At 33.4% G+C, this 26556-nt stretch overlaps 2 protein-coding genes across 3 annotated transcripts in view; both read right to left on the bottom strand.

Moving 5' to 3' along the window:
• The window catches only part of LOC122271576 (serine--tRNA ligase, mitochondrial-like), a 584968-nt gene that overhangs the window by 350009 nt on the left and 208403 nt on the right, over positions 1-26556 (bottom strand). The window lies entirely within an intron of this gene.
• Positions 111-24978, bottom strand: LOC107450796 (cathepsin K-like; the record flags this gene model as incomplete). 2 transcript variants are annotated; one of them, XM_071184299.1, is given in 6 exon segments in its annotated part: positions 111-245; positions 1775-1891; positions 5360-5517; positions 13217-13308; positions 14195-14318; positions 24814-24978. In XM_071184299.1, coding segments are annotated over 6 exon segments (759 nt in total), but the record flags the coding sequence as incomplete, so codon positions are not given.

The following is a 26556-nucleotide window of genomic DNA, read 5'->3' as shown; positions in this document are numbered from 1 at the left end:
GCTCATAACTGTTTTAAAGTAATCTTTAACCTAATGAGTAGCTTTACGAATACGAAAAAAAAACTTCTTGTTGACATCTTTGACTCTTAATAAGACAAATCGAAAAAAAAAAAAAAAACATTATCAAAATCTTTATTGGTTTTCAGGCCATAATCGGCATAATTACATAAGAAGCAATTTGACATTGGTTGTTTTCATTTCGAATCAGTCTAAAATATCCTTTCTCACCCCATTTTCGACCCCAACTGCAACATAAAACAAAGGATTACTTTAATATTAACTAAATTGTAATTTCTAGCAGGTATAGTAAATGCACGTTTTTAAACAATTGACACAATAACCACAAACTTCAAATATTTAAGCATTAATTTATGAATTTTCGCGAATATAATTTTTGTTGCTTTTATACATGTGTTGGATTTCAAATTTAAAGTAAGTTTTTGTTCGGAAAACTAAAGATTTTTTCAAAATTGTATTTTTAGTTAAATTTGTTTTTTGTTAGAATGTACTACTAGTTTAGAAAAGGACGTATAGGTATAAATATATATATTGCTCATGGGCTAAAATAGAGGCACAACAGAACAGGTGTAAATAGGAAAATACACATTCTTTTCAGCAGCACTCATAATTTTACTTGAAGGTAATCTTTGTTTAAGAAAACTAATGCATTTCTTGTGCATTTTCCTTTGCAATGAAAACTTTAAACCCACTTATCTCTAAACATGATTTTTTTTGAGTTGTGCCGCTATTGTAGCCCATGAGCGATATATACACACTTGTCTGTTCTTTTGAAAATAACACTTAAGACAATAAGCATATGGTTTTAGCGTATTGCATCATAGACTGAAATATATTATCGCTTTTTTTTCCTACTATGCATTACGTAACAGAAAGACAGGAACACTTTGAATTCAATTGAGTGAATTTCAAAAAATCCTAATCAGGAACATTATTAAATTGCATAAAAACTAGCTTGTCGCGAGAACCATCTTATAATGTTGTTTGCGGCCTTTTTAGATAAGTAATAACAAGCTAGACATTGAATAATATTATGTTATGTCTTAATATTTAGTTTGAGTTTATTGGCACACGAGTCAGACCAGTCACTAGGTTTAAGAGTTTATTATTTTCTAGAGTAATGCATATAGTCCTATTGTTTTAATAAATTGGTTAAGATCGTGATGTGTAGGGTCGCCAAGTACGGCTAAAAGATCTGAATAAAAGCAACCAAAAGTTCGTTCCTCAAACGTTTGAATCGTTTACAGTCGGTGAAAATATGTTTAATACTAATGTCAGCACGACACGTTGGAGGTTTGGCTTTCAGTAAATGTTTATGGTTAAAACGGAAATGGCCGATGAGCAGTCTATTAACTAAAATCTGTGTTTTGCGATCGGAAGATATTGTTTCACAGTTATCAAGGTTAGGGTAAATTTCATGTAGTTTATTATTCATTTATGTATTTCAGTCTTCTTTCTGCTGTATTGAAGATTTCCAAATTTGTTTAATGTCCAAAAGTGTAAGGGAAATAATACTTCAATTTTGAGTAGTTTTAGCCAAAATATCGGCACGGTCATTCCGATGTGTGAAGGTATTCAACAAAAGTAGCCACTATATCCTTTGTCTTCTAAGCGTGAAATGGCTTAATGATAATTATGTTATGCAATATACTTATGTCTTAATAATCTAAAAATATTGGCTAATAACATAATATTTTTAGATAAGCAATAACATGCTTTAAACGTTATCCTGGCTGGAAAAAGAAGCAATCACTACCTGTTTTTGATTAGCCAGTAGGGTACGCCTCCTGGTGATGTGCCATATCCAACGACTAAAACAGCGTGGTTGACAAAAACATCACTTGTGCATTTTTCATCATGAAATACGCCAGTACTGTTAAAAAAAAACATTTTATAGGTATTAAAAAAAGAACACCCCGGATTTATGTACATAATTTAAAACTCCCATTTTACAAACACTTCAATGCCGATGGTGTGAACCGACACAAGTAAAGTGGGAGGTAGAAAAGAACTACAATGGGAAAAGTCAGGAAGAAAAAAAGCCGGAGAAAAGAGTAACGGAAATAAAACACTAGGGAAAAAAACACTCCGGAAAAAAACACCTCATTATCAATTATATGAATTTATCAACCGCACGGTTGGACTAAACTCTAATTTAACAAAGTTTCATTATTCGAATAAAATTACACACTTATTAAAAAAAATTTATATATAAGAAATAGTTTAAAAGCAAAATAATTAAAAGAACTCTTAAGCAATTTCAAAATTGTTCTACATTTCAATAATTACACATATTGTATTGTTGTTGTCATGTCTATAGTAAAGCCCTAGATTACCTAGTATCCAGATCTGCTGTCTATAACAGTGCTAAATATTTCCAAAAGTTTAGAGAACGACTTTTGCGAGTTCTGGCCTCTGAAGAATGTAATAATGTTCTCTAGTAGAGATCAACAAGTGCAGATGGCTTCACAGTTTAAAACGTGTTCTGGCGTTAGTTGGGTTTAGGGGCAATGTATGCATATGGGGTATAATCTGATCTTGTCTGAAGAAATCTTCGTGTTCATGAAATGGCCCCGCATGGGATCTTGCTATTGCGGATGTGTGATTTCTAGGACAATTCGTCGCTTTCAAAAAAATCGAAAAATGAGATATTTGGATCATTTTGTGTAAAAAAAAATCACCCTTTTAGAAAAACAAAGTGTTATCTTCATAGTTCCATAAAATTAATTTAGAGAGCAGTTAAATCGTTATCGCATTGCCGCGATTAGCATTAGCGCGGAAAGTTTGAAATCGCTCTCCTGAAAAACTTGCTTTTTTGAGTTACCAGGGTTTAGTTTCAAAGCGACGAATTAAGATCCGGACAACCGCATTTGTGTCATCATAGGTGACAGTGGGGGAGAAAGGACGTCTGAGTACTCACTTTCTTTATGTCCACACGGGTAGGGATCCCACTGAAGGGTGACAGGCTTTTTTTAAAGTCCCAGTAGGTTGTTGATGCTCAGGGTTCAATTTGTTTCTCCACTGCATATGGCTTCTAGTGCAGATTCTGAGTCGAAGAAAATGACCAATCCTTTTGTCGAAACTTCAGGTGTAGAAGGTAAAATGAGAGTTTCTTTGACAAGAAATTCGAAGCTGTTTGGCCATTGTGAATTTTGAAATTCACCAGAAGAGTGAGTAACAAAGATAACTGTACCACCTCTGTTATAGTTATCAGAAGAACCATCTGCGTATTTTATTGCTTTCAACATTTAACCGATTGAAGATGTCTGTGCTAGCTATTTCCATCAATTTATGTGTTGTAGGAACAAAAATGGAAAAAGTAAAATGGTCATCAGTACTTTGTTACAAAATAAAAAACAAAAATAGCTTTAAACAAAGTAGACAAGGAAATGGATGTATATTGTTTATATTCGCCACGGATTGGCAAATTAAAATTCTAATCGCGGGTCCGATAAAAACTTCCGGGCGGGCCACCGTTGGCCCGCTGGCCGTTGTCTGCCCATCCCTGGCCTAATCTATCCTCAGAAATATCGAATAAATATAATAATATTAACGAATAAATTAATATCAAATCGGATACAACAAATATTTCGGAAATTCACCGAAGCGACTTTGTGATTGTTGCGATTCTCCGGTGAAAGTCGACATTCTCTTGATTTCGGACTTTCACGATAACATACACTCAGTCAGTCTACATACACCCGCTAATATTCGCAGATCTAGCACTTTATTCATATTTTTGAATATACAACTTTATTTTCGCTAACATCTTGGATAATAACTCATATCTAACAAAAGAAATTATGAACAAATTCTTTAAAATATAACAAAAATTAACAACATATTAAATTATAGAGTCACAAAAGTCTACATACAGAGACAGACAATACAAACTTTCAGAATTAAATGCCAAAAAATGCAACATTAATAATTTGTAGGACCTCCCTTTGAAGTAACAACTGCCTGAATTCGGTTTGGCATCGACATAACCAGATTTTTTGTCATCTCAGGTGTAATTTGAGACCATGCAAGCTCTATTGCCTTCTTTAAGGTTTCCTTGCTTGTTACCGATTGCTCCCGAACTCTCTTATCAACTTCCTCTCAAAGGTGCTCGATGGGATTAAGGTCTGGGGACAGTGGCGGCGAATGGAGCTGTTTAGGCGTTTTATAGAGTAGCCATTCCTTAACAATCTTAGCTGTATGTTTTGGGTCGTTGTCTTGCTGGAAGACAAAGTTGTTCCCAAGTCCCAATTTTCGAACCGATGGAAGTAAATTGTCCTTCAAAATCTTCAGGTATTCAAATCGATTCATTATGCCATCGATAAACACTGAATTGCTGACTCCAGCAGCCGCAATTGCTCCCCAAATCATAACACTGCCTCCACCGTGTTTCACAGTTGGAGTCAAATTCTCGGGATTCATTTCTGTGTTTTTTTTCCACCAGATTTTTCCGCGGCTATCACTCCCGAACACGTTGAACTTACTCTCGTCTGTAAAAACAATTGTTTTCCAAAAATTAAAATCTTGGTCAATATGAGCAGAAGCAAAATCAAGTCTCTTTTGTTTGTTAGTAGATGAAATGAACGGCTTTCGTCGAGAAGCTCTACCATTGTAGCCGGCTGATCGAAGGATTCTACGAACAGTTTCTGGATGCACTTTCTTTCCAATAGCTGTTGCAATTTGATTCTCTAATTTTGGAGCACTAATTTTCGGATTTTTCTTCACTTTTCTTACTATGGTTCTTGCATCACGATCATTAAGCTTCCTTGGACGACCACATCGATATTTGTTAAGCACATTTCCGCGCATAACAATTTCTGTAGATTGTTTGAACAGTTGACCGACTTTTTTTTACAATTTCTGCATAAGATTTCTTTTCACACTTCATTCTTACTATCATATTTCGAAGTTCTAAAGATGTTTCCTTTCCCTGACTCATTTTGTTGAAGTTACAATGTCAAAAAAATCTCGGGAAATGAAGATTAGAATAGATAACGAAACATGTAACCTCAAACTAAGACAATCTTCCAAAATAACTACGTAAGCAAATTTTTTTTCGTCCGCCAATCAGGTGTATGCAGACTTTTGCGACTTGATAATTACTATACAAATCGCAAAATAATCTAGAAATTATTATTTCCGAATACTTTTATTATGGAAAACAAATTTTTTAGAGAAAACTGAAGGAGTGATATGATTTTTAAAATTGAAATTTAATTACTTTTTGAGAAACCTTTATTTTGATCAGTGTATGTAGATTTTTGCGACTGACTGTATATACAAATCGACATAAAATATTTTACCAGGTGTTAATAACATAAAAAAATACTTATTTCAGTACCGGTAGTTCACGAAATTTTGCGTGATGTAAATCGATGCTATAACAGGTCCATAAGTCGCAACAGTTATTTTTAATGCTTCTTCGTCTCCTTTTTCCAATTGCCTAAATGTTTTGATCGGTGCCTTATTTTTGGTTTTATCATTCTTACAAACACCATCCTGAAAAGAAAAAAAAAACATTTCTGATTTTTTTAAAGATCTACATTAATTTTTTTTTAAATTTGTAACTACAAAGTATTTTAAAACAAAATAAGTTAGAAAGGTGTGTTGCAAAATATCAAAACCAGTTTGTTTGCCTTTATGAAACTAGAATTCTCCAGCAATCAAACAGGTTTAGATGTTCCCATATTCCTCACCGAATGGTAAATTAGATTTCAATGGCGTTTCTTTTTCCTGGCTTAAATATCAATTTATGATCCATAATATTATTAACGTCAAGATATTTTAAATTAAGGTTTAGTAAGGATGAAAAAGGGAATTAAAATAAAGAAACAAGAGGTAGGGAACTAGAGGAAAAGCGTAGAAAATTCAAGTTTTTGATTTACTAGATACTTAATGATAATTTTTTTGAATGCTTTTTGTGATTTCATTTTAAAGGATACAACAAATGCAGCAATTATACTTTTCTGGTTTGAATTTTTTTTCTTCACTTTTTCAATGTTTGCGCGTTTTTTCTTGGATTGAAATATTTCCATTCATCTGGACGGGTGTTGTTTATCATAAATTGAGCCTAAAAATTAATGAGAATGCATTTTTCTCTCTAAAATACTATTTTTAATACACATATTAACATTAAAAATGAGTTGTATAATGCTATTTTGTTCGTTTTCTTTTTAATATTATTGTTGGTGCAGGGTAACAAAAGGGGGGTAATTTATCCATGAATCTTCACTTCTAATTTGAGCGGACTGTAATATCACTGGTAAGACCTAAAAATAGTAACTTTTCTAGATCTGGTAAATGCTAGCATTGGAATACGACAAGAGAGAGAGAGCACCACCACAACCTTTTAACAGCTTGTTTATTGCGACTCTGACTGTTACAAAACGTTACTGTAGATGGGGCTGGAGTAAAGATGCAACATACTCTCTGCGTTGAAATACAGTACTGTATTTCAAATATATCAGCAATGAAATAATATGCAAAAACAAACAATTGGGAAATGACATCACTTTTTTTATGAAATAGAAAACAAAAATATATATACATGTATAAAATTGACACACAATGAAATGACTTAATCAAACTTCAACTGGCCTTGGTAAAATGGCTGGCTTAGTGATAGGACGTTTGAAAATACCACGTTTGGTTTTCACACTGCAAACTCTAACACATTTGTCCTTTCCTGGAAACATTTCGACAACAACTCTCATGAGCCATTGATTAATGGGCAAATTATCGTCTTTTACTATAACTACAGTGCCGATAGAAATGTTATCCTTTTCAAAGAGCCATTTCGATCGCTGTTGTAAATGGATCAAATAATTATTTGACCATTTTTTTCAAATTGCTTGGGTGATTTTGTTGCCTCCTACTTAACCTATTATCTGAAAGATCAATTAATTCTGGTTCAGGAATGCTTTTTATAGATCTTCCTATTAAAAAATGAGCTGGTGTTAAAACATCCAGACCATCAGCATCACCGGAAAGTGGCATTAAAGACCTTGAATTTAAAATACTTTCGATTTGATTAATAATAGTAAGAAATTCTTGTATGTTAAAGTATCTATTGTTCATTTGAAGTAAAATTTAAATGAATTTACACTACTTTCCCATATTCCACCAAAATTTGGACTTCTAGGGGGAAAAAACTTCCAATTAATTCTCTCAGCAACAAGAAATTTCGATAGAGTTTCATCTGGTTTACTAACTAGATTATACAAACGTTTAATTTCTTTATTTGCTCCTAAGTAGGTTTTGTCATTGTCACTAAATAATATGGAACATTTGCCTCTACGGGCAATGAATCTTTTTAGGGTTGCAATAAAAGAGTTAGAATAGAAACAATTTCAATGTGAATAGCTTTAGTTACAAGATATACAAAAATAGCAATAAATATTTTTTGAAACGGACCTTTACGTTGATTTTTGTTTTTTATGAAAAAAGGTCCTGCGAAATCAGTACCAGAATTTAAGAAAGGAAAAGTTGGTTTACATCGATCACTAGGCAAATCTCCCATTTTTTGAACTAAAAATCTAGGTTTAAATTTAGTGCAAATGAACAATTTTTCATGAACAATCATGACAAATCATGAACAATTTTTCGAGCCAAATTCCTACCATCTATTATCCAAACTGTTAGCCTTGACAAATTTAATAGTGCCTGTGCACCTACGTGACAATTTGATTTATGAAAATTTATTGAAATAAGCTCAGAAATTTTATGATTTTTAGGCAAGACTATGGGATGTTGGCTTTCATAGGGAAAATCAGAATTTGTTAGACGCCCTCCAACTCTTATAACATTTGCGGAATTATTAAAAAATGGAAACAAAAATTTCAGTTTGCTAGTAACATGCACTGGTTTACCGGATTTCAATAATTTAAATTCTTCTGCTAAAGATTCCTTTTGCACAAATGAACATAACTTTAATTCTCCTTCACTTACCTCACAGGATGTAAGACTTCCACTTCTCTTAATTTGATTCTTACAGTTGTAAATAAACCTATATACTTAAGACATTACATTAATCAATTTTGAATAAGAATTTGTTTTAGAAAATATTTGGTTTGAAAACTTGGAAGGAGAAATTAATATATTAATGTCTGCCACCATTATGATTGATGTAAAAGTTCCTTTGTTTGACAACCACGTGACAATATATCCGCTGGATTGGATATCGACGGAACATAGTTCCAAACACTATTCTGTGATAGTTGTTGGATTTCTTTTACTCGATTGGCGCCATATTGTTTTAACTTTAAACAGTCAGCTTTTATCCATGCGAGAACTATTTTTGAGTGTGAATATATATAACACTGTTCGTTGGGGACATTCAGAGAATTCCGTACTTTGTCTAGTAGCCTGCATGCCAATAGAGAAGATAACAGTTCAAGACGCGGAATAGTGAGTTTATAGGAACAACTCTTGACTTAGAACACAATAGTTTTGATGTAAGCTGGCCGTTTACATTTCAATTTTGTGCGTAAATTGCTGCTCTGTAACCAAGGACACTGGCGTCGGCAGAAACATGTAGTTCCATTCCTGATGCATTGTCTGTCACTTTGTAATGGTACTGAGCATGAAAGAGTGCTATTATTTCCTACAGATGTAGCCACCTACATGAAAAAAGCTGGAAATGCCTTAAAGGTTTTTTTCCTAATATGATCCATCTAACGTGCCTTGCTCATGCATTGCACAGGATAGCATAGGAAGTAAGAGGTCTCGTCTCTATCCTGAGGTAGACTCGCTTGTTTCTAGTGTAAAAAAAGTATTTGTGAAAGCCCCTTCAAGAGTTCAAAGAAATTGCACCAGACATTCAATTACCTCCTAAACCGATCCTTACGAGATGGGGAACATGGAATTCAGCAGTCTCATACTACTGCACAAATTTTGAGGAAGTTACTCGAGTCCTTACCAGCTTTTCGGATGAAGAGGCAATATCCATAAGAAAAAGTAAAAGTCTGCTTAGCAGTTCTAAAATAAAAAATGAACTGACTTTTATTTCAACTTATTTTGGGACGCTCCCTGGAGCTATTGAACACATGGATAAAAGAAATATGTCTTTGTCCGAGTCACTAAAGGTTTTCGACAATACTATTGAAGAACTAATGTCTGTGCCTGGACCAGCTGGTCCCAGAATGAGGAAGAAATGTGAAAACGTCATCTCTGCAAATACAGACTTTGAATGCATCAAGGACATTGCAAAAGTATTTTCTGGTGATACTACTGTTGAACTTACCATATCTCCTACCATGGCAAGTTGTTTTAGGTACGCGCCCATAACCTCTGTCGAAGTAGAAAGATCCTTCTCTTTGTTTAAAACTATATTGACTGACAGACAGGAGACAAAATTTCTCTTTTGAAAAAGCATCTAGTTGTGATGTGCAACAACAACCAATCATCAGAATAAATCTGCATACAATATTATTGTAAGAATGAGTTTTCAATTTTTATTTCACACTTACGCAGTGGAGGTTTTTTTTTGTGCAATTATGTCCACTTCTTTTGTACTATTGCTACGACAGTCGAGTAAAATGAATATGTAGGTATACCGGATACTTCTAGCAACTTTATTTATACCTTGGATACCTATATGGGCTTTTAGGCATTACCAACTACCATTTTGTTCCAATTTTAAGCGCCTATTTCAAGCTTTTCAAATGACTTTTTGCCTGCCTAATTTTGCATTTTTTATTGCCTGAAATTCCGAGCTTTAGTTATAAGCTCTTCAATTTTTGAATTTAAGTTTTTTATGTCTAATTCTTTACTAATTAAAATTTCCTGCAACTCGGTTAGTTCCGCTTCATTTGTTTCATAAGTTTGTTCACCTTTATTTTGCATGAAAGCGTCTAATCGAGTTATTGCTTTTGAAATACTTGATCGAATTGTGGTACGTTTCTTTTTTAGTTTGTCAAATTTTTCCATTGTTAATTGTTTTTAGTTTAGAAATTCCTCAATAGTAATAAATTTTAAGGGGACATAGGACCTTAAAATGTTCAAATTTTTGGCTCAAAATATTTAATAAATCAGTTTTTATCATTTGCCGTTTAAATTTTTTCGATCCGTCAAATATTTACGATTTTATGGCGATTTTAAAAAAAAGTGGGCTTGGTCTCCAGAGTTTGCTTACATTACGTGAGAGCTGTCAAATTCCGTTTTGCAACAGATGTCAAAAATATTTTTATGTTTTTATTTAATTTTATAACTATTGATGATTATAATAATATAATGAAACAAATCTGGCAACACATAATATTAACTTTAACTGTAGGTTTGCTTACATTCTTGCATTTGTTTATGTTTTTTTGGCGTTGTTTGTAATAATTTTGAGCACGTCTAAAATTACTTATTTTGATTGTTATTTATTGATTTTTTGCTTCGTTACGTTTATTATTATCTTTTTAAATTTATTTTTTGCTAAAAATGCATAAAATTAACTCCAGATGGCATGCTCTAAAATCACATCCATCGCCGACTAGCTGAAATTGAAATAAAGCTAGATGGAATAAAAACATTGAAAATGTTTCTTCTGCTGAACCTGTTCCAGATGAATATTGTAATGATACTGATTTGCCAGTGTCATCAATTATTGCTGATGAGGTTTGGCCTTCTCTTCTGAAAGAGTTAAAATGCTCTAGTTGTGAACAGCACTGCCTTGATGTTAGAAAATCAACTGAATATGGTTTTTCAGTTAAATTGCAAATCTATTGCCAGACTTGCAATAATGCTTCTAGCAGTACTTTTTCAAGTCCCAGAATGCCTGACAGTAAAAAGATGTGGCGTAAACAAAGATGTGGTTGCAGCCTTTCTGAATGTAGGCAAAGGCCATTTTGCTTTGGAAAAATTCTCTGCGACAATGGGACTCAAACCAATGGATAGAAAAACATTTGACAAATATGTTCTTCACCTAGCAGAAGAGAATAAGGCGTTCAAAAATGAAGACGAAGGGATTTTGAATATTGGAGTGTCATATGACGGAACGTGGATGAAACGTGGCCATTGCTCTTTGTATGAAATTGGCTGTGTTATTGACATTTTCACTGGCATTGTCGTGGACTTCACTATAGTGTCGAAATATTGCCACTTATGTGAAGTTACGGGAAAAGAGCTTGGCACTTCCTCGCCTGAATTTCACATGTGGAGCGAGGGTCATAAAAGTTCCGCCATGTGTGAAAAGAACTATGACGGATCTTCAAATGTTATGGAAATGTTCGCTGCCAGCATTTTGTGGCAGCGTTCCGTTGAACAGTGCCAAATGCGGTATACTTCTTTGAGATGAAGACTCAAAAACATTCATTAATTTACAAAATTTAAAAGTTTATAAAGATGTGGATTTACAAAAAGAGGAGTGTGTTAATCAAGTTGCGAAGAGGCTTGGCACAGCCCTTCGTAACAAGTAAAGGAGTTCAAAGTGAAAGGGGATCGCATCAGTGGCAAAAAGAAGGGACTTTTGACGAACGATATAATAACTAGGCTCCAAAATTACTACAGAAATGCCATTGTCTAAAATGCTCCAGACCTCACCTCAATGAAGACAGCAATATTTGCATCACTTTACCACTGTTCTTCAACAGATGCCCACCCTAAGCATTTCAAGTGTCCTATAGGGAGTGATTCTTGGTGCTTTTACAATCGCGCCAAGGCACTTGGTAGAAAAGTACCAAGTCACACGACTATGAAAGTTACCATAAGTGAGGCTATTGTCTCAAAATTGCTTCCTGTCTATCAGAGACTCGCTTGTGATGAACTTTTGAAACGTTGCACATCTGCAAAAACTCAGAATGCAAACGAAAGTCTGCATAGTGTAATTTGGAGTATGTGCTCCAAAAATGTTTTCGTTTCAAAGAGGCGGTTGGAGATGGCAGCTACAACAGCAGTGAGCAACTTTAACATGGGTAGTCTTGCGACAACTGCTCTAAAAAATGACAAGGGCTCGAATAATGTAGCTCGCCGTATAGATGAGCGACGTATAAAGCAAAGTAAAAGGTGACACACAGCTACTTATAAAAAGGCAGCAAAAGAAAAAAAAAATTGTGATAAGAAAGCAGACAAAAAAATAAAAGCCATTGAGGGCAACACATATGGTGCTGGTGCATTTTGAACTATAGTGCTATATATAAATTCATTACCCATTGTTATGAATCCAAAATTTTAGATAATTTGGACAATGTATGAGATTTGGCATATTTTTTTAAAAATTTTTTTTTCTATCAACAATATAAGAATGTTTAAAAATTTTCGCAAAACTTAACCCACTTTTTTTTAAAGATATATCTGGTACTTATAATACTGTACTTGTTTTATTTTCAACCAATAGACAATCAAGCTTAAGAAATAATATAAACTTTTTCCTTCGAGAAAAGTTTTTTTCTTTTTTTTATTGGTTCTTTTCTGAAGAGGCGATGAGTCGGGAATGGTTAAAAAAAAAAGAGATTGATGGTGGTTTTTTGAAATGTTGCGTCTCTGTTAATATGTGTCTGTGTTGTGCATCTATAGGTTTTTGCAATAAAATGTGTGCTACTGTACTGTGCATCTATAGGTTTTTGCAATTTGTTTGTGTTGTGCAATTTTAAGATGCAAGCTAAACAAACAATCTTCGTAACAAAAATTCATACGTCTTTACAATACTAAACATATTGATTAAAAGGATTCCTAAGCAATTCTGAAATTGTTAACAATATCCAGAATATCTGGCCTTGCAACTTTTATTTAACTTCAAACTTTGTATATTAAATAACTTTTTAAAAATATCTAGTTACGTTCGTCTCATGACGTTGAATTCGGATTCTACTGCCTGAATGGACTTTGGCTTTAAATATAAATAATAGTTAATGAGGAGCGTTTCTCCCACGATTCCTAGAACTAGAGGGTAGCCCAAAACTTTGATAGCTGTACTCCACTGAGGCAAGGCAAAAATAAATGTTCTGGAGAAGACCATGGCCCACCATGTCATTGCGCCAATTTTCAATATTTAAAATTTTTCTAACACTGTTTTTGAGAAGGATTCTAAAAATAAATTAAGGGTGAACAATACGTAATACCCTGTATATAAAAAGCAATATTAGGGAATTGAAAAGTTAGTTACGAATGTGATAAAATCCTACAACAACTCTTTAATCAATACATTTTACTGCTTACAAACATACGTATTAATGTATGTAATTCTTTATATTATTCTCTGGTGTGAATCACTCACCTTGCCTGTATACGGATAATCTTTCTCGGTGTTTATTCCTTTATTTTTATAGACGTATTCCAAAGCAGGGACGGGATTACCACCGCGGCAACCTAAATGTACAGAATTAAAAGTATTTTACTAAATATTTATACAAAAAATTAAACTGTTTACGTAGAGTGCAACAAATACAAAACAAAATGACAAAGGATTTTGCTCAAATAATCAGATTTTCCCATACTGAAGGCGTTGCAGGATCCCGAATTTTGAGGGGGACAAAATGAAATTATACAGTCACAATAGTTTTCTACAGTTCACTAACAAGAAAAATAAATTCTTAAATATGCTATTATACCTGAAGGGAAAAAAAATTATTTTTATCTCTCTTCTTAAGTTAACGGAATTTAAATCTATGATAATTCACGAATTTTTATTTTTCTGAAATTAGGTGGATTTAAAGAGATTTCTAATAATTAAGAGGGGAACATATAACTAGAAAAACTACTTGAAATGTCATTTCTCCTATATATACTTGGTGTGGGTTGATAAATGATAACTTGTCAGACATTTAACATTTTAAAAAGAATTCTCTAACTTCCGAAGAACTTCAGGTTTATACATAATGTCAGAAGTTTGTAAAATACTAGGCGGCGCCCTTTCCAAAGATGAAGTTTGATTTACTACATTATTAATGAAATTTCTTAGTAACCTTTTCCGACACTATATTAAAAGGTCATTCATATATAAGTATTTAATTTTGATATGAATAGTTAACGTTTATTTTATTTAGTTAAACAGAGTTCAAATCTCCAATATATATTTTTTTTTAATTTTTAACTTTATTTGAATTTTATTGTACTTTACTGAATCGAAAAATAAAGTTCAGTATCATATTCCTTGGAAATTTTACTACCAAAACACATTTTTCAGTAACTCTTAAAAATACTTCCTTTTCCCCCATTTTTGAGATCGAAAACTGACTGGCGTGTACAAGCTCACCGTATTTCTTGGAACAGTCCACAAGATTTTGTTCACTTAATCCTATCAGATCACCAGTTTTCATAGCTAAGTGAGCTTCGAGAGCTCCAGTTGTTGAAAATGCCCAACAAGATAAACACTTACCCTGTAAGAAAAGTGAAGGTATTATTCTCTCATCACATGATAATGCATGGGGGGAGGGAGAGCTTGGTGGAAGGGTTCATTTCTTTATTAGTTGGAACAGTGAGAGCACGCGAAATATGAGTGTTTTATGTTTTGGTAATTACACTTTAGGATAGTCCAAAGTGTCCAATAAAGACAGTAGAACAATCTTTAAATTCTTTAGTAACAGAGTTTTCCACCAAATCTACTGAAGGTGAAAGATTTATAGATTTGTATATCAATTGCATTTTTTCACATTCAACGAACGAAACTGTGAACGAATGAAATAAAATACTTTCACTTAGGATTAAAACTTTTCGTCCATTTTTCTTTTATAAAAACTTTTCTAGACTAGCCAGGCAATAATGAAATTGCTAAGACACACCGTAGATTAGGATAAATTCTTTTTATCTTGAATTTTGAACTTTAGTTTAATGGTACTAATTTTTTAAAAGTACATAATACACATAACATTTCGTTATCCAAAGAAAACAGTTTAAAATTCATCCAACATGTTTTGTTAAGTATTTATGAGGAACTTAATTAAAAAAAAACTTAAATAATATAATTTCATGTAAATACTTTAAAAAAAAGGCAATTACTTTGATATTAAAAAGTTGTAGTAATTGTAATAAATTGATTTCGTAAAAATAATTGTTGTTTTTTTCAATGTGTTTGAAAGTTGTAACTGCAACTATAATTTTCAGGATACTACTGCATATTTAACCCATGTTGAAAATGCTCACAACAATTTACAAAAGTTGGAAAAAAACTGTTCGATCGAAGGCCTATCTCGGCAGTTGTCAATTTTTTTGTTATAAGAATTTTTGTTTAGACTGTAGAGTTCGCTAGATCGAAGGGAATACCGAACCTGCAACCTGTTATCGAGCACATCCTGATTTTCTTTCTGCTCTCGGAAATTAACTGTAAGCAACTGCAAGATACAGATGTCATTTTTGTTATAGCGCACTTTTCCCAGCATATAAAAACTCTGTAAAACCACAAAGTATTTACTACTACTCAGTGTGTTATACACTTTTGTATTTTAATTTATTTCAAGTTAGTCACTCAGTTTTGTGACTGTATGCTTTTCCTGAAAATAAAACTTTTAATTTTATCCTCTGATGTATTAATGTTGTCTTTGTTTCACGCAAATGTGAGAACGTTATACTAGTTTCTACAAATCTAACCAGGTAATTACAAAATTGCAGAGACACACAGTGGATTAGGATAAATTCTTATAATCTTAAATTGGAATTTCAGTTTAATTGTATTCAATTTTTTAACAGAACAGAAACAAACCTTTCTGAGGCAGTAAGCGAGGTGCGAAAGGAAAAACAGTATCCACAATTTGTAGCAAGATTCAACTATTTTTTCCTAAGAAGAAAAAAATGGGTTTTGCTAGATAGATCATTAACCAGGGATAACAATACTAACAACTATGCCGTGTCAACGATTCGCACAGTAAAAGATATTGTCCTAAATAGGACAAAAGCTTTTAATGTAGTAGCTTCGATTGAATTATGTCTTGAGGTTTGGGAGAAATTTTTAACTAGAAAACTTTTGGAATACGCACACACTCTCAGAAGAAATGTAGATTTAATATTAAAATCAGTATATGAAAAGAGCAAATACTTAAAAGATGAAAATGTGCGAGAGTGTGCACCAAATTTGTTTCAGGTGCAGAGCGATAATGATGTTAATAAATCATACACTATTAACAATGAGTTAAGGGTTTGCACTTGCTCTACTGGAATGTATGGGGCATTTTGCAAACACCAATGCTTTTTCCTTATGGAAAAAAAACTTTCTTTGCCCAATGCCCCTCCCATTTCAGTAAGGGAAAAACATGCATTGGCGAAATTAGCATTAGGAGATAAGTGTCCTTTTTCTCCAAATTTATAGACAGAGACACTGCAAAACCTTCTTAACTAGAGGAGGAATTATCTGGAGAAAATAATCAAGATAAAGAAACCATTGATGTGAAAATAGATCCTCTTAATGAAAATGCTAATAATGCAGACAAAAATGAAATGGCTGTAGAACTAGATAGAATAAAAGAATTTCTTTTTCAAAGTACATTATAAAAAATAAAAAAAAAGTTACTGATATTATTAACAAACTTTAAAAAAATCAAATCAGCCGATGATTTTGATTAACTGATGTTTTTCAAGGCTACCTTTCGAGAGGAAATGTAACAGATGAATAAGACATTTGCATTAACTCCGCTCCTTTTATATCGCTAATTCTTGACGTCACTAAATCTGCACATTTAGCTGTTTTTGCTCGATATTGCGTAGGAAACGTCATTAAGGAAAAATTAATTGCGATAATATCGTTGCTAACAACTACAAAGGGCACAAATATTTGTACGGCTGTTAAAAATTTGCTTGCTGAGAAAGAAATTGATTTGAAAAAAAATTGTTTCAGTAACAACTGATGGTGCTCCAAGTATGAGGGGTAAAGAAAAAAAATGGTTCATAAGTTTATTTCAAACAGACGTAGGACATTCGATTCTTGAATTCCACTACATCATTCACCAACATGGCTTGTGTGCTAAGGGCGATTTAACATCTCTTGATAAAGGAATGGCTGTAGAATAATAATTTTAAAAAAAGTATGTTACACGACGTACAAAGCAATATTTTTCTAAATAAAAGCTCAGATTGAAAAGAAGAAAAAACGAGTTTGAAAAAATTTAAATTCGCCAAAAGTTGACTTCAACGCCTTGAGGGCTCGCTCTAGCAAATTGCAGAGTAAATTTTACTAGGAGATTTTCGCTGAAGTTTACAGTTGTAGATTATTTAGAGATTTTCTAATTTTAATTGTTAAATTAGAGAAAATAATGTTTCACTGCTCTGACATTCTAAAAGGAAAACTAGTGGCTCTTTATGAAGATGGAAAATCCATCAGAGAAATAAGTCGGGTATTGAATATATCTTATTATACAGCTGGAAAACGGTGCTTGAGGTTGCGGCGAGAACAGTACTTATGTTATAGAAGTATCTACAGCTCACATCAATGCTTGCCCTGAAGTGAATAGGAAGTCCAGTGGTTATTGATTGTTTGATCAAGCGTGCTTCGCCTGTTTTTTTCGCAATCTGATGTTAACTTTAAATCTTTAATTTAATATTTCTTTTAAATGTTTATATAATAAAATGTGATTGTCTTTATCTGGTCTCTCATTCATTTTTAACGCAACCTACGCTTCAGTGGTGACCTATGGACTATGAATGAGTTCATTACTTGGTCAAGCTTTTAAGCCTACTGATTTTCCAGACATCTTTTAACTATCCTACAAGATTCCTTTTGATGAGCAACAGAATCAGGTCGCTAAAGTTGCCCTTCGTATGAAGGGCAAGCATATAAATAAGCGGAGGCAAAGAAAACAACAGGGAACAACAGTATTTTTTCCCTTCTGGAAAACAAACGTAAGATTACAGATAGCGCAATGCGACAATGCTTTCACCTACAACGGGATTACCAACCAGACAAAATTTTCGGCTCTAATTGCTAACATTGATGGTGAAACGCTAGCACATGTTTCTGACATTGTACTTAACTCTCTGGACTCGGAAAAATGTAAGAATCTGTGCGCCAGACTCGTTAGTGAGTTTGAAGAGTCCCTAAAGTCGTTCAGCCAAGCGTGATTTGTGCAACTTCAAGTTATGTTACCTCACCTGATAATTCAACATGTATTACTACTGAAATGCTTGCCAGGCAAATTGAAGCGCTTCAGCTGCAAATTTCCGAGACACCGTTCAAGATCTCGCTCAAGGAAAGGTGAAGATTCAAACTTATGTTTTTATCACAACCGGTTTGGGACTAAAGCCAGGAAGTGCCAGATACCTTGTAATTATAGACAAAAAAAACACCTCAATCCCGTCATAGCTGGCTTCGCAGATGGATTAAGAAAGCCCAGTCGCTTATTTCTCCTTGACCGGAAGACTGGCCAAAAGTTTTTGATCGATTCTGGCAGCGAAATTTCAGTATTACCTCCTTCCTCTTTTGATAAGAGAAAATGCTCCGAAAAATTCTCACTTTTTGCTGCAAATAATAGTAAAATATCTGCATATGGATTTGTTCATAGACAATTAGACTTAGGTCAGAGGAAGCCTTTCTCATGGACATTTGTGGTTGCTGGTGCAATATATGAACTCAAAGCAGTGTTTCGAATAAATATATATTTGAGTTCATCAAAGAAACATTTTTTCTAGTTCCCTGCCATATTCATGACAGATGACTCGCCTGCTGAGAAAACAGCATTAGCATCAGTGTGGCCAAAAAGTGCGGAACTACTATACCATTTACACGTGGCCCAAGCAGAATGGAGTTGACTATTTTCTAAAAATAGACAAGTTTAGAAGGAAGAAAGACTTATGAAACTTTTCCAAAATGTAAATGCCATACATGGATTTATATTTCAATTTCTTTTTTAACATCAATGTATTTAATACATATATAGGAAAAGTGATGTGATACACCTAGGATCGCGAACCAATGGCTAGCGACACGATATTTTGATTAAGCCACCGATCACAAAGTTCACTATTAGGCATACACGTAGCACCTACTCTACGAAGTGTTCGGGCGTGGGGCAGAAGCGCGCTCGTTTATTATTGTAGTTACATCATGATCTACAATTGCTAATGACGCTCAGTTTGTTTACGTATAGTCTGATTGACTTACAGGGTGTCAGGAAAATAAATTACTGAAAAAAAAGGAAAATGGATGATTGAGTTACATTTATCGATGATCATAGTAACCTAGCTGAAACCCAGACACAATTGCAATTTTTGGATGATTACTCTTATAACAACGTTAATCCCGATATTATGATGATCGGATATTTTGCTTTATATGTTAGCAGAAAGTTTTCTAAGCGTCAGGCATGTTTAGACAGCCTAATTTTTCAAGATGTTGATCCTCCCTATGCTGAATTAATTAAAATCTAATGGTGGGTTTCCCACAGAGGAATTATGTAACTGCATCTCTTTATTAGCGAACACAGCAATGCCCACTTTAAACAATATCAAATTAAATATAAGGGTACAGGGGACCTTCAAATTTGAAAAAAGTGACCAAAATTTGCATTTTGATTTTTTTCAAAAAATAGATGTAATAAGCTTTCAAAAAAAAAATATTGAAAATCGAATTATTTTTTACTGAGATATGAGCATTTTAATTAGGCCACACCCCTTTGTTTACCTTCAGAAAACAAAAGTCTATAGCTTGAAGCAGCCGATTTTTTTAGATTCGTTTTAAGTTAAATGTGCTTTGTATTCCTCATTTGAGAAGGGTTTTTTTTGTAAATATAATTGGCAACACAGTTACTTAGCTGATTGCTTGATTATTAAATACTTTTGTTTATTTGAATCGTCAAAATTGCTCTTTTTTTCGTTATTTCTACAACAATCAGCTTTTTCCTAAGCTATTATTCTTACTAAATTGTTTTCGTTAGGTGTAAAATTGTTTTTATTACGTTTTTGAGTTGTTTTTATTGAATTTTTTGACTAATGGATTCTATTACTTCTAAGTGGAGAAAACTGAAAGGTAGAATGAGTAGAAACAAGCAGGCCTGCTCTAAAGATGCAAAACTAAGGAGGGCGAAGAATACGAGTCAAAAAGAAACTGTTAGTTCTGTTGCTGATTCGCCACAGTTGAACTGCATTATGATAGAATATTCTTCATCTCTAGAAACAGGAAGAAATATTCAGAGCAGTACCTCACAGTGCAACATTATAGATTTATCTTCACTTAGCTCACTTTTAAAAAATGTGCATTGTAGTCACTGCAATAAATGTAACTCAAAGATTGAAGAGCATATAACATAGAGATATGCGTCAAAATTTGAGCTCAAATGTGAAAGTTGCGGGAAAAGTTTTGGCTCAACTTTCACTAGTGAGAGGGAAACTTCAAGTAAGAAGTTTGACATTAATTGCAAATTTGTATCCGCATTCCGGTCTATTGGAAAAGGATACACAACAATGGAAACACTTTCTTCCACTTTTGGAATGTCAACGATGGACAAAAAAATATTCACTAGATAGTCTAGCTGAGCAAAACTTTCTGATGAAATCAGAAATGCTGCGTGTTTATAGAGAAACAGTAATAAATAAACATTGGGAATCAAAATCAAACGTGTCCCCAGGTGATACCTTAGAAATCAATATTTCATATGATGGAACATGGCATAAACGAGGTCATACTTCTCTTCATGATATAGGTCTTGTTATTGACATTTTGACTGGACTTGTAATAGACTACGAACTGCTGTCAAAATATTGCCATGATTGCACAATGACAGCAAAAGATTTGGGAATAAATTCTGCGGAATATGGTATATGGAAAGAATCTCATGAACCGGTGTGCCAAAAAAACCTTCAAGGTACATCGGGGAGTATGGAAATGGAGTCTGCCTTGATTCTGTGGAATCGATCTGTAGCAGAGAGTAATATGCAATACACGACTGTGCTGTCTGATGGTGATGCCAAAACTCACCAGTACCGAACTGTCAAAAATGTATACGGCTGTAAAATTGAAATCGAAATAGAAGACTGTGTCAATCATGTATCCAAAAGACTTGGAACTGCCTTGTGAAACAAGGTAAAAGAGTGGAGAATAAATAAAGTTACTCTTGGCAGAAGGAAAAAAGGGCATCCTACTGAGGCCAATATAAAGAAGTTGAAAAATTATTTTAGGAAAGCGATTGTGTGTAATGCTCCAAATATAACTTTAATGAAAAAAGCAATTTAAGCAGCACTTCGTCACTGCAAGTCAACTGACGCCAAGCCCCAGCACCGTAATTGCCCTGATGGAAAATATTCTTGGGGTTTTTTCAAAAGGGCACTAGCCTTAAATGAAAAACCAAAATCGCATACGCTAAGGAAAACATATCTTTCGGGTGAAGTTTTGGAAAGCGACTTGCCTCGGATAAGATGCTTTCTCAATGCATGTCTGCAAGCACGCCACAGTTGCATTTGACGCAAATGCCCAAAAGAGGTGTTTGTGTCAAAAAAAAGGCTGGAGCTGGCAATTTCAGCAACTGTCAGCGAATACAATTTAGGATATGTTAAAAGTCTGAAATTAAGCGATAAAAGTGATAGGGAAAACTCGTTATTAATAGTGTTACGGCGACTTCACCAACTGACAGATTAGATGCCAAAAGGGAAGCCCCTTCTTCATCAACCAATCACAAGGACTTTGAAGGGTTGCCTCTGAAAGGGAGAAGAATCTTGGAGAGCAGTCCGAGAGTTGATTGCTGACCAGTCTTGAGAAAAGACGCTTTCATATTGAGGGAGAGAGGTGCAGGGGTATGTTGGCTATTTTCTATACTTTAATTTTGTAGTATTATGTGTTAGGGTTTAATTATGTTATTGTAGTAATCTAGATTGTAATCAAGATAACCCGAATTAAAATTTATTCTAAATTGTAGATCTGTTGTAATCATGTTATAATTTAATTTAATTTAGATTAGATAGTTTAGATTTAGAGATCCACGTGCGACTTTATAGGTAAAGCCGAATTTATTAGATCTTACTAAAGAACAACGCAATGTATTGTCAACTTCGAAACATTGGCGCCGTGACACACGGCATTTTTTTTTATAAATTTAAAATGCTAGGGAACTTTGAAAATAAGTTTAATTTCGAGACGTGGATTTCTATCTTAACCATCTAGTTATATCAATGAGTAGTTTTAATGCATTAATAATTAATTTCTTTAAACTAAGTACAATTGTTTAAAATTGATAATTATTTCTTTTTTATTTTTAATAATAAGAAATAGGAATTAACTTAGATAAAAAAAAATTTGGTTTGGCAGCTAAGTCTTGCCACGTGCATCTACTGAATAGCTGATCTAGCTAGAAATCCAACCAGATTATGTAAGCTGCAAGTTAGACCCCGTGCGAATTTCCCTAAGACACGAGAGCGCGTTTTGGAACTAACCAAAAAGGAGACACTTATGGATTCCAGAGTAGCAATAATAATTTTCTTTTAACTTACATTAAATTGTTATTCTTAATTAGTAAATGGCCACAGACCCTCTGTATCCTTATCCCCCTCCAAAAAAAACAAAAAACAAATTGTTCCTTCCAAAGAATTGATACTGCTAAACATTTTAGATTCAGTCATTACATCAGCGGCTCCAGTGCTGAGTTTTCCACATTCATCGACGTTGTTCCAGTCCAGATTAGACGGATGTCATTCATCGACGTTGTTCCAGTCCAGAGTAGACGGATGTCATTCATCGACGTGGTTCTAGTCTTCAGTACAGTTGATTCTTCGACACGGTTACAGTATTCACCTGCTGATCTTCAGCCTCAGCTTCAGATCATTTTCATCGGAGTGCTTAGAAATCTGACAAAGTGTTCGACGACTCATCGGAATAGACTCCCCCCCCCGAAACATTCCAGATTCAGGCAGACACCCGTGCCGACTTTCTATATACAGCATCAATTGTCCCGGTTTGGAGTATGAGTGATTCTTCGACCCTGTTCCAGTGTTAGCCTGTTGATCCGAACTGTTAACACTGCCTCTCCTCAGCTTTCGATCACCTATACATGTATAATACTTTATGGGACTCTAAGCAATTGCCTCTTGTCACCTCCCTCCCTCACGATGTACGATTTGTCGGCGGAGGAATGTTACGGCGACTTCACCAACTACCAGATTAGATGCCAGAAGGGAAGCCCCTTCTTCATCAACCAATCAGAAGGACTTACAGGGGTTGCCTCTGAAAGGGAGAAAAATCTTGGAGAGCAGACCGAGAGGTGATTGCTGACCAGTTGCTTTTTGATGACAGCCCCCTTTTTTAAGCTCTTTGCTTTTATTTTCTTACATATGTGTATGTTGAGCGTTTCTAAATAAAAGGATTCTCCATGAAAAATTGGTATTAGAATAGTATCAAAAATATTTTTGACTTCGTGGAGTTTTTTTTTTTTTTTCATTTTCCACAATAACAGATTTGAGATATGTTGCGGCAAGTTTTTCTATTTTGGCTAAATTTGTTTCGTGAAAATCAGTATTTGGAATATTGATATCAGTAATGTTTGTCTTGCAAAATTTTCAATAGAAAAAGTCAGTTTGCTATTATATTGAACTTTATCATAATTATAGTTGTTTCTGAAGCCCAAAGAAATTGATGAGCATAAAATTATTTTTTCACTAATTTTAGCATATTTTTCAGGTGCTTTGTTGGAATACATTCAGTGTCTGGCTCCAAAGTAAAAAAGGAAAAGATTGTATCAAGGGATTCACTCTAAGATTTTAAGCTTTCTATCTTTGACAGTTGGGTGAAAGATTGTCGAAATTCATAAATTTTTTATTCTTTCTTTCATTCACAGGGTGCGTAAAATTTTAAAAGGTGTTTATTTTGCTTATATGAAATGATCTGTAGAGATTAATAATGTCATTTTTGTTAGTTCTAATTGTTTTCTTTTCATTATCTATAATTTATCAACATGTTTATGAAGTTTTAATAAAAAACTTTGTGTTATTTAAAAAATTGAAACATTTGATGTTAGAATTACCTAGTTTAGATTTTGAGAATAACTTAATTTTCAAAAATTGTGGTATTAGGTGTTCTAATTATCATTTATATTCTGTATTCTTATACATTAAATGATATATCTTGAAGTTCAGTATTTAACCTGTTAAAAATTTCATTCTCGCTGGCCTTATGCCAAACGAGCAATAAGGAAGAAATGTTGTTGTATAGTTCCTATTCAGGTAGATAAGCAATGTTAAGAAAATGGTCACCCGTCAGGCCTTAGGTTACAATTAAATTTATTAAGTTACTCGGCCAGTGTAATTTTTTAGCTACGAACTATTTACATATTTCTTTGAAAAATTGAAACTATTTTAGCACCTAATCTGCTTTCTGAAATCTTGGCCACTAATATCATAGAGTTAACAATTTACTAAACAGTTTTAATAAGCTGTTTGCATCTTCTGAACGCAATTCAATGTTTTAGTCTCATAAATTTAAAATCCGCTTAATGTAATTTTTTTTTTACCTGTATTCCAATTAGATAATAAATCGTGAAGATTCCATACATTTACAGTTACATTCCATATGAGAGAATTATTCTATTTTATTGTTATAAATGCTAGTTATCTCTTTAGCCCGAGATGTTGTAAATAGTTTCTAAACCATAGACTTTTATATTTACGATTATTAAACTATACGGTTATAAAGCAATTAAATTCTTTAGACCCGGTTAATTAACAGTATTAGGTGTATACAGTAGCAAAACCGTTTAGTTTTGTTACCATGTTTTTTTAACCGTGTCTGTTGTAAACGGTTTTAAATCCGTAAAGGTAAAGAAATTTTCTCAACGGTAAATTTTACGGTTAATCGGATGGAGAGACTGCTGCCGTTCATTTTACTGTAATTTTAGAAAGACATTTTTAACAGTGCAGATTCTAATCTTATTATAAAGCATTTAAGATTATAAAAGAAATACTTTTACTCACTTGGTCTTTAACAGGTGTAATTATACCTTTTTGTGACCAATCAATTTGCTTTGGAATTTTTTTCATGCATCTTTTATCGCAATCAATTTTTATCTTTTTAATTTTGCTATATTTTAACATATCAACAGACACACAGCCAGTGTGTTCTTCAAACTCTTCCTTGGTCTAAAACACAGAGCATATTATTTATTTTCTGGAAATTTAGATGTTAATCACATAAGCATTTAACAATTTATTATTGCACTAAACTTCCTTTCACAGTTTTTTTCTTTAAATTTAAAATGTTACTGTAGTCTTTCTTTTTTCTTCCGGGTTTCAAAGACGACTGTACGCTAATAGATATGTTGAAATAAATAAATACTCGTTAAATATAACCTATTTGCATTATTCACAACTTATTGATGAATTAATATATAATTTCATCAATTTATTGCATGTAATGCTAAATTAATACTCAACTCTATATGATACGCTAGAGCATATCTTATACGCTCTAATGGCGCATCGTAATGACATTAATACCGACACTGTTTTTTTTTTTTTTTTTACCCTTTTTATATGGACGTAAAATGGATCTTCCCAAGGATATCTTATTTAGCGAACAGAAATTTTCGTATGCCGTCAATCGAGAATGTGTTTACGATACGTCAATGCGAACAGAAAAGGCATCTTAATGCGTTAAGGCGTCTCAGTAATGTTAAACTTCAAAATTTTCGAATTTTTGAAAAAAATATATGTTAAAACACAAATATTTCTGAGCATTTTGGTACCAAAAATTTTGATGAAAAACTAATCATTAGTAAACCGAAACTACTGTACTGAAACCAATATGGCGGTTCTAGCCGCGCCCTCTTTAGTTTCGATTACATTTTATTTTAATATCTATATGCAAAGCCTTTTAACATTTTTTAAAATATTAAATGCTCATTAAGTAAAACTTCTCAACTTTCTTCATATTACGACATATATTCTTGTTTGTTTACTTCGTGAAACAACAAATTTGTTTCTTCGTGCTATTATTCAAAGTTATTTCTCGAATTTCGTCAGTAAAATCATGAGTGAAGGTGAATTTAAACGTGCTTCTGGCAAGAGGCCAAAGAAAAGAAAGTTCCACGGCAATAAATATCTAAAAAAGGAAGTTAATTCCGAAACAATGAAAGTTAGTTTTGTTCAAAAAGAAGAAATGTGTAGTGCCAAAGGTAAGAAGTTACCATCATTTCGCTGCTCTTTAGAAGCAAACCGTACTAAATCATCTAAAGATTTTAATGGCTACAGACTTGTTGACATCAACTTATTTTTTTTCTGCGATTGCTAAAAAAACTGTTTGTTCGAAATGCAATTCGAACATTAAGATTGTTGAAAAATTTCAACTAGGACAGGGATCCACTTTTGACATAGTGTGCTCGAAATGTGATGTAACAACTTCATTTACAAGTTGTGAAATGGTTGGCAATAAAAAAAATGCACATGAAATTAACCGCAGATCAGTTTTTGGCTATGCGGCGCATAGGTCATGGCCTAAATGACCTTCAAACATTTTGTTACTTTATGTCCTTACCATTTCCGATTCAACAAAATCTTATGATGCTATCAATGACAAAATTGCAGAAGTTTCTCAGGAGGTCGCTGAATTAAGCATGAATGAGGCTGCTAAGAGTGAGCAACTTTTAACATCTAGCGAGGATAAGTATACTGTCAGTGGTGACGGCATTTGGAAGTCTCGCTTCTCCGATACGTAGCGGG

This window comes from Parasteatoda tepidariorum, chromosome 8 (assembly GCF_043381705.1).
Source record: "Parasteatoda tepidariorum isolate YZ-2023 chromosome 8, CAS_Ptep_4.0, whole genome shotgun sequence".
Lineage (NCBI taxonomy): Eukaryota > Metazoa > Arthropoda > Arachnida > Araneae > Theridiidae > Parasteatoda > Parasteatoda tepidariorum.
The sequence above is the reverse complement of the archived record's forward strand: the minus strand, read 5'-3'. Positions and strand labels throughout refer to the sequence as shown.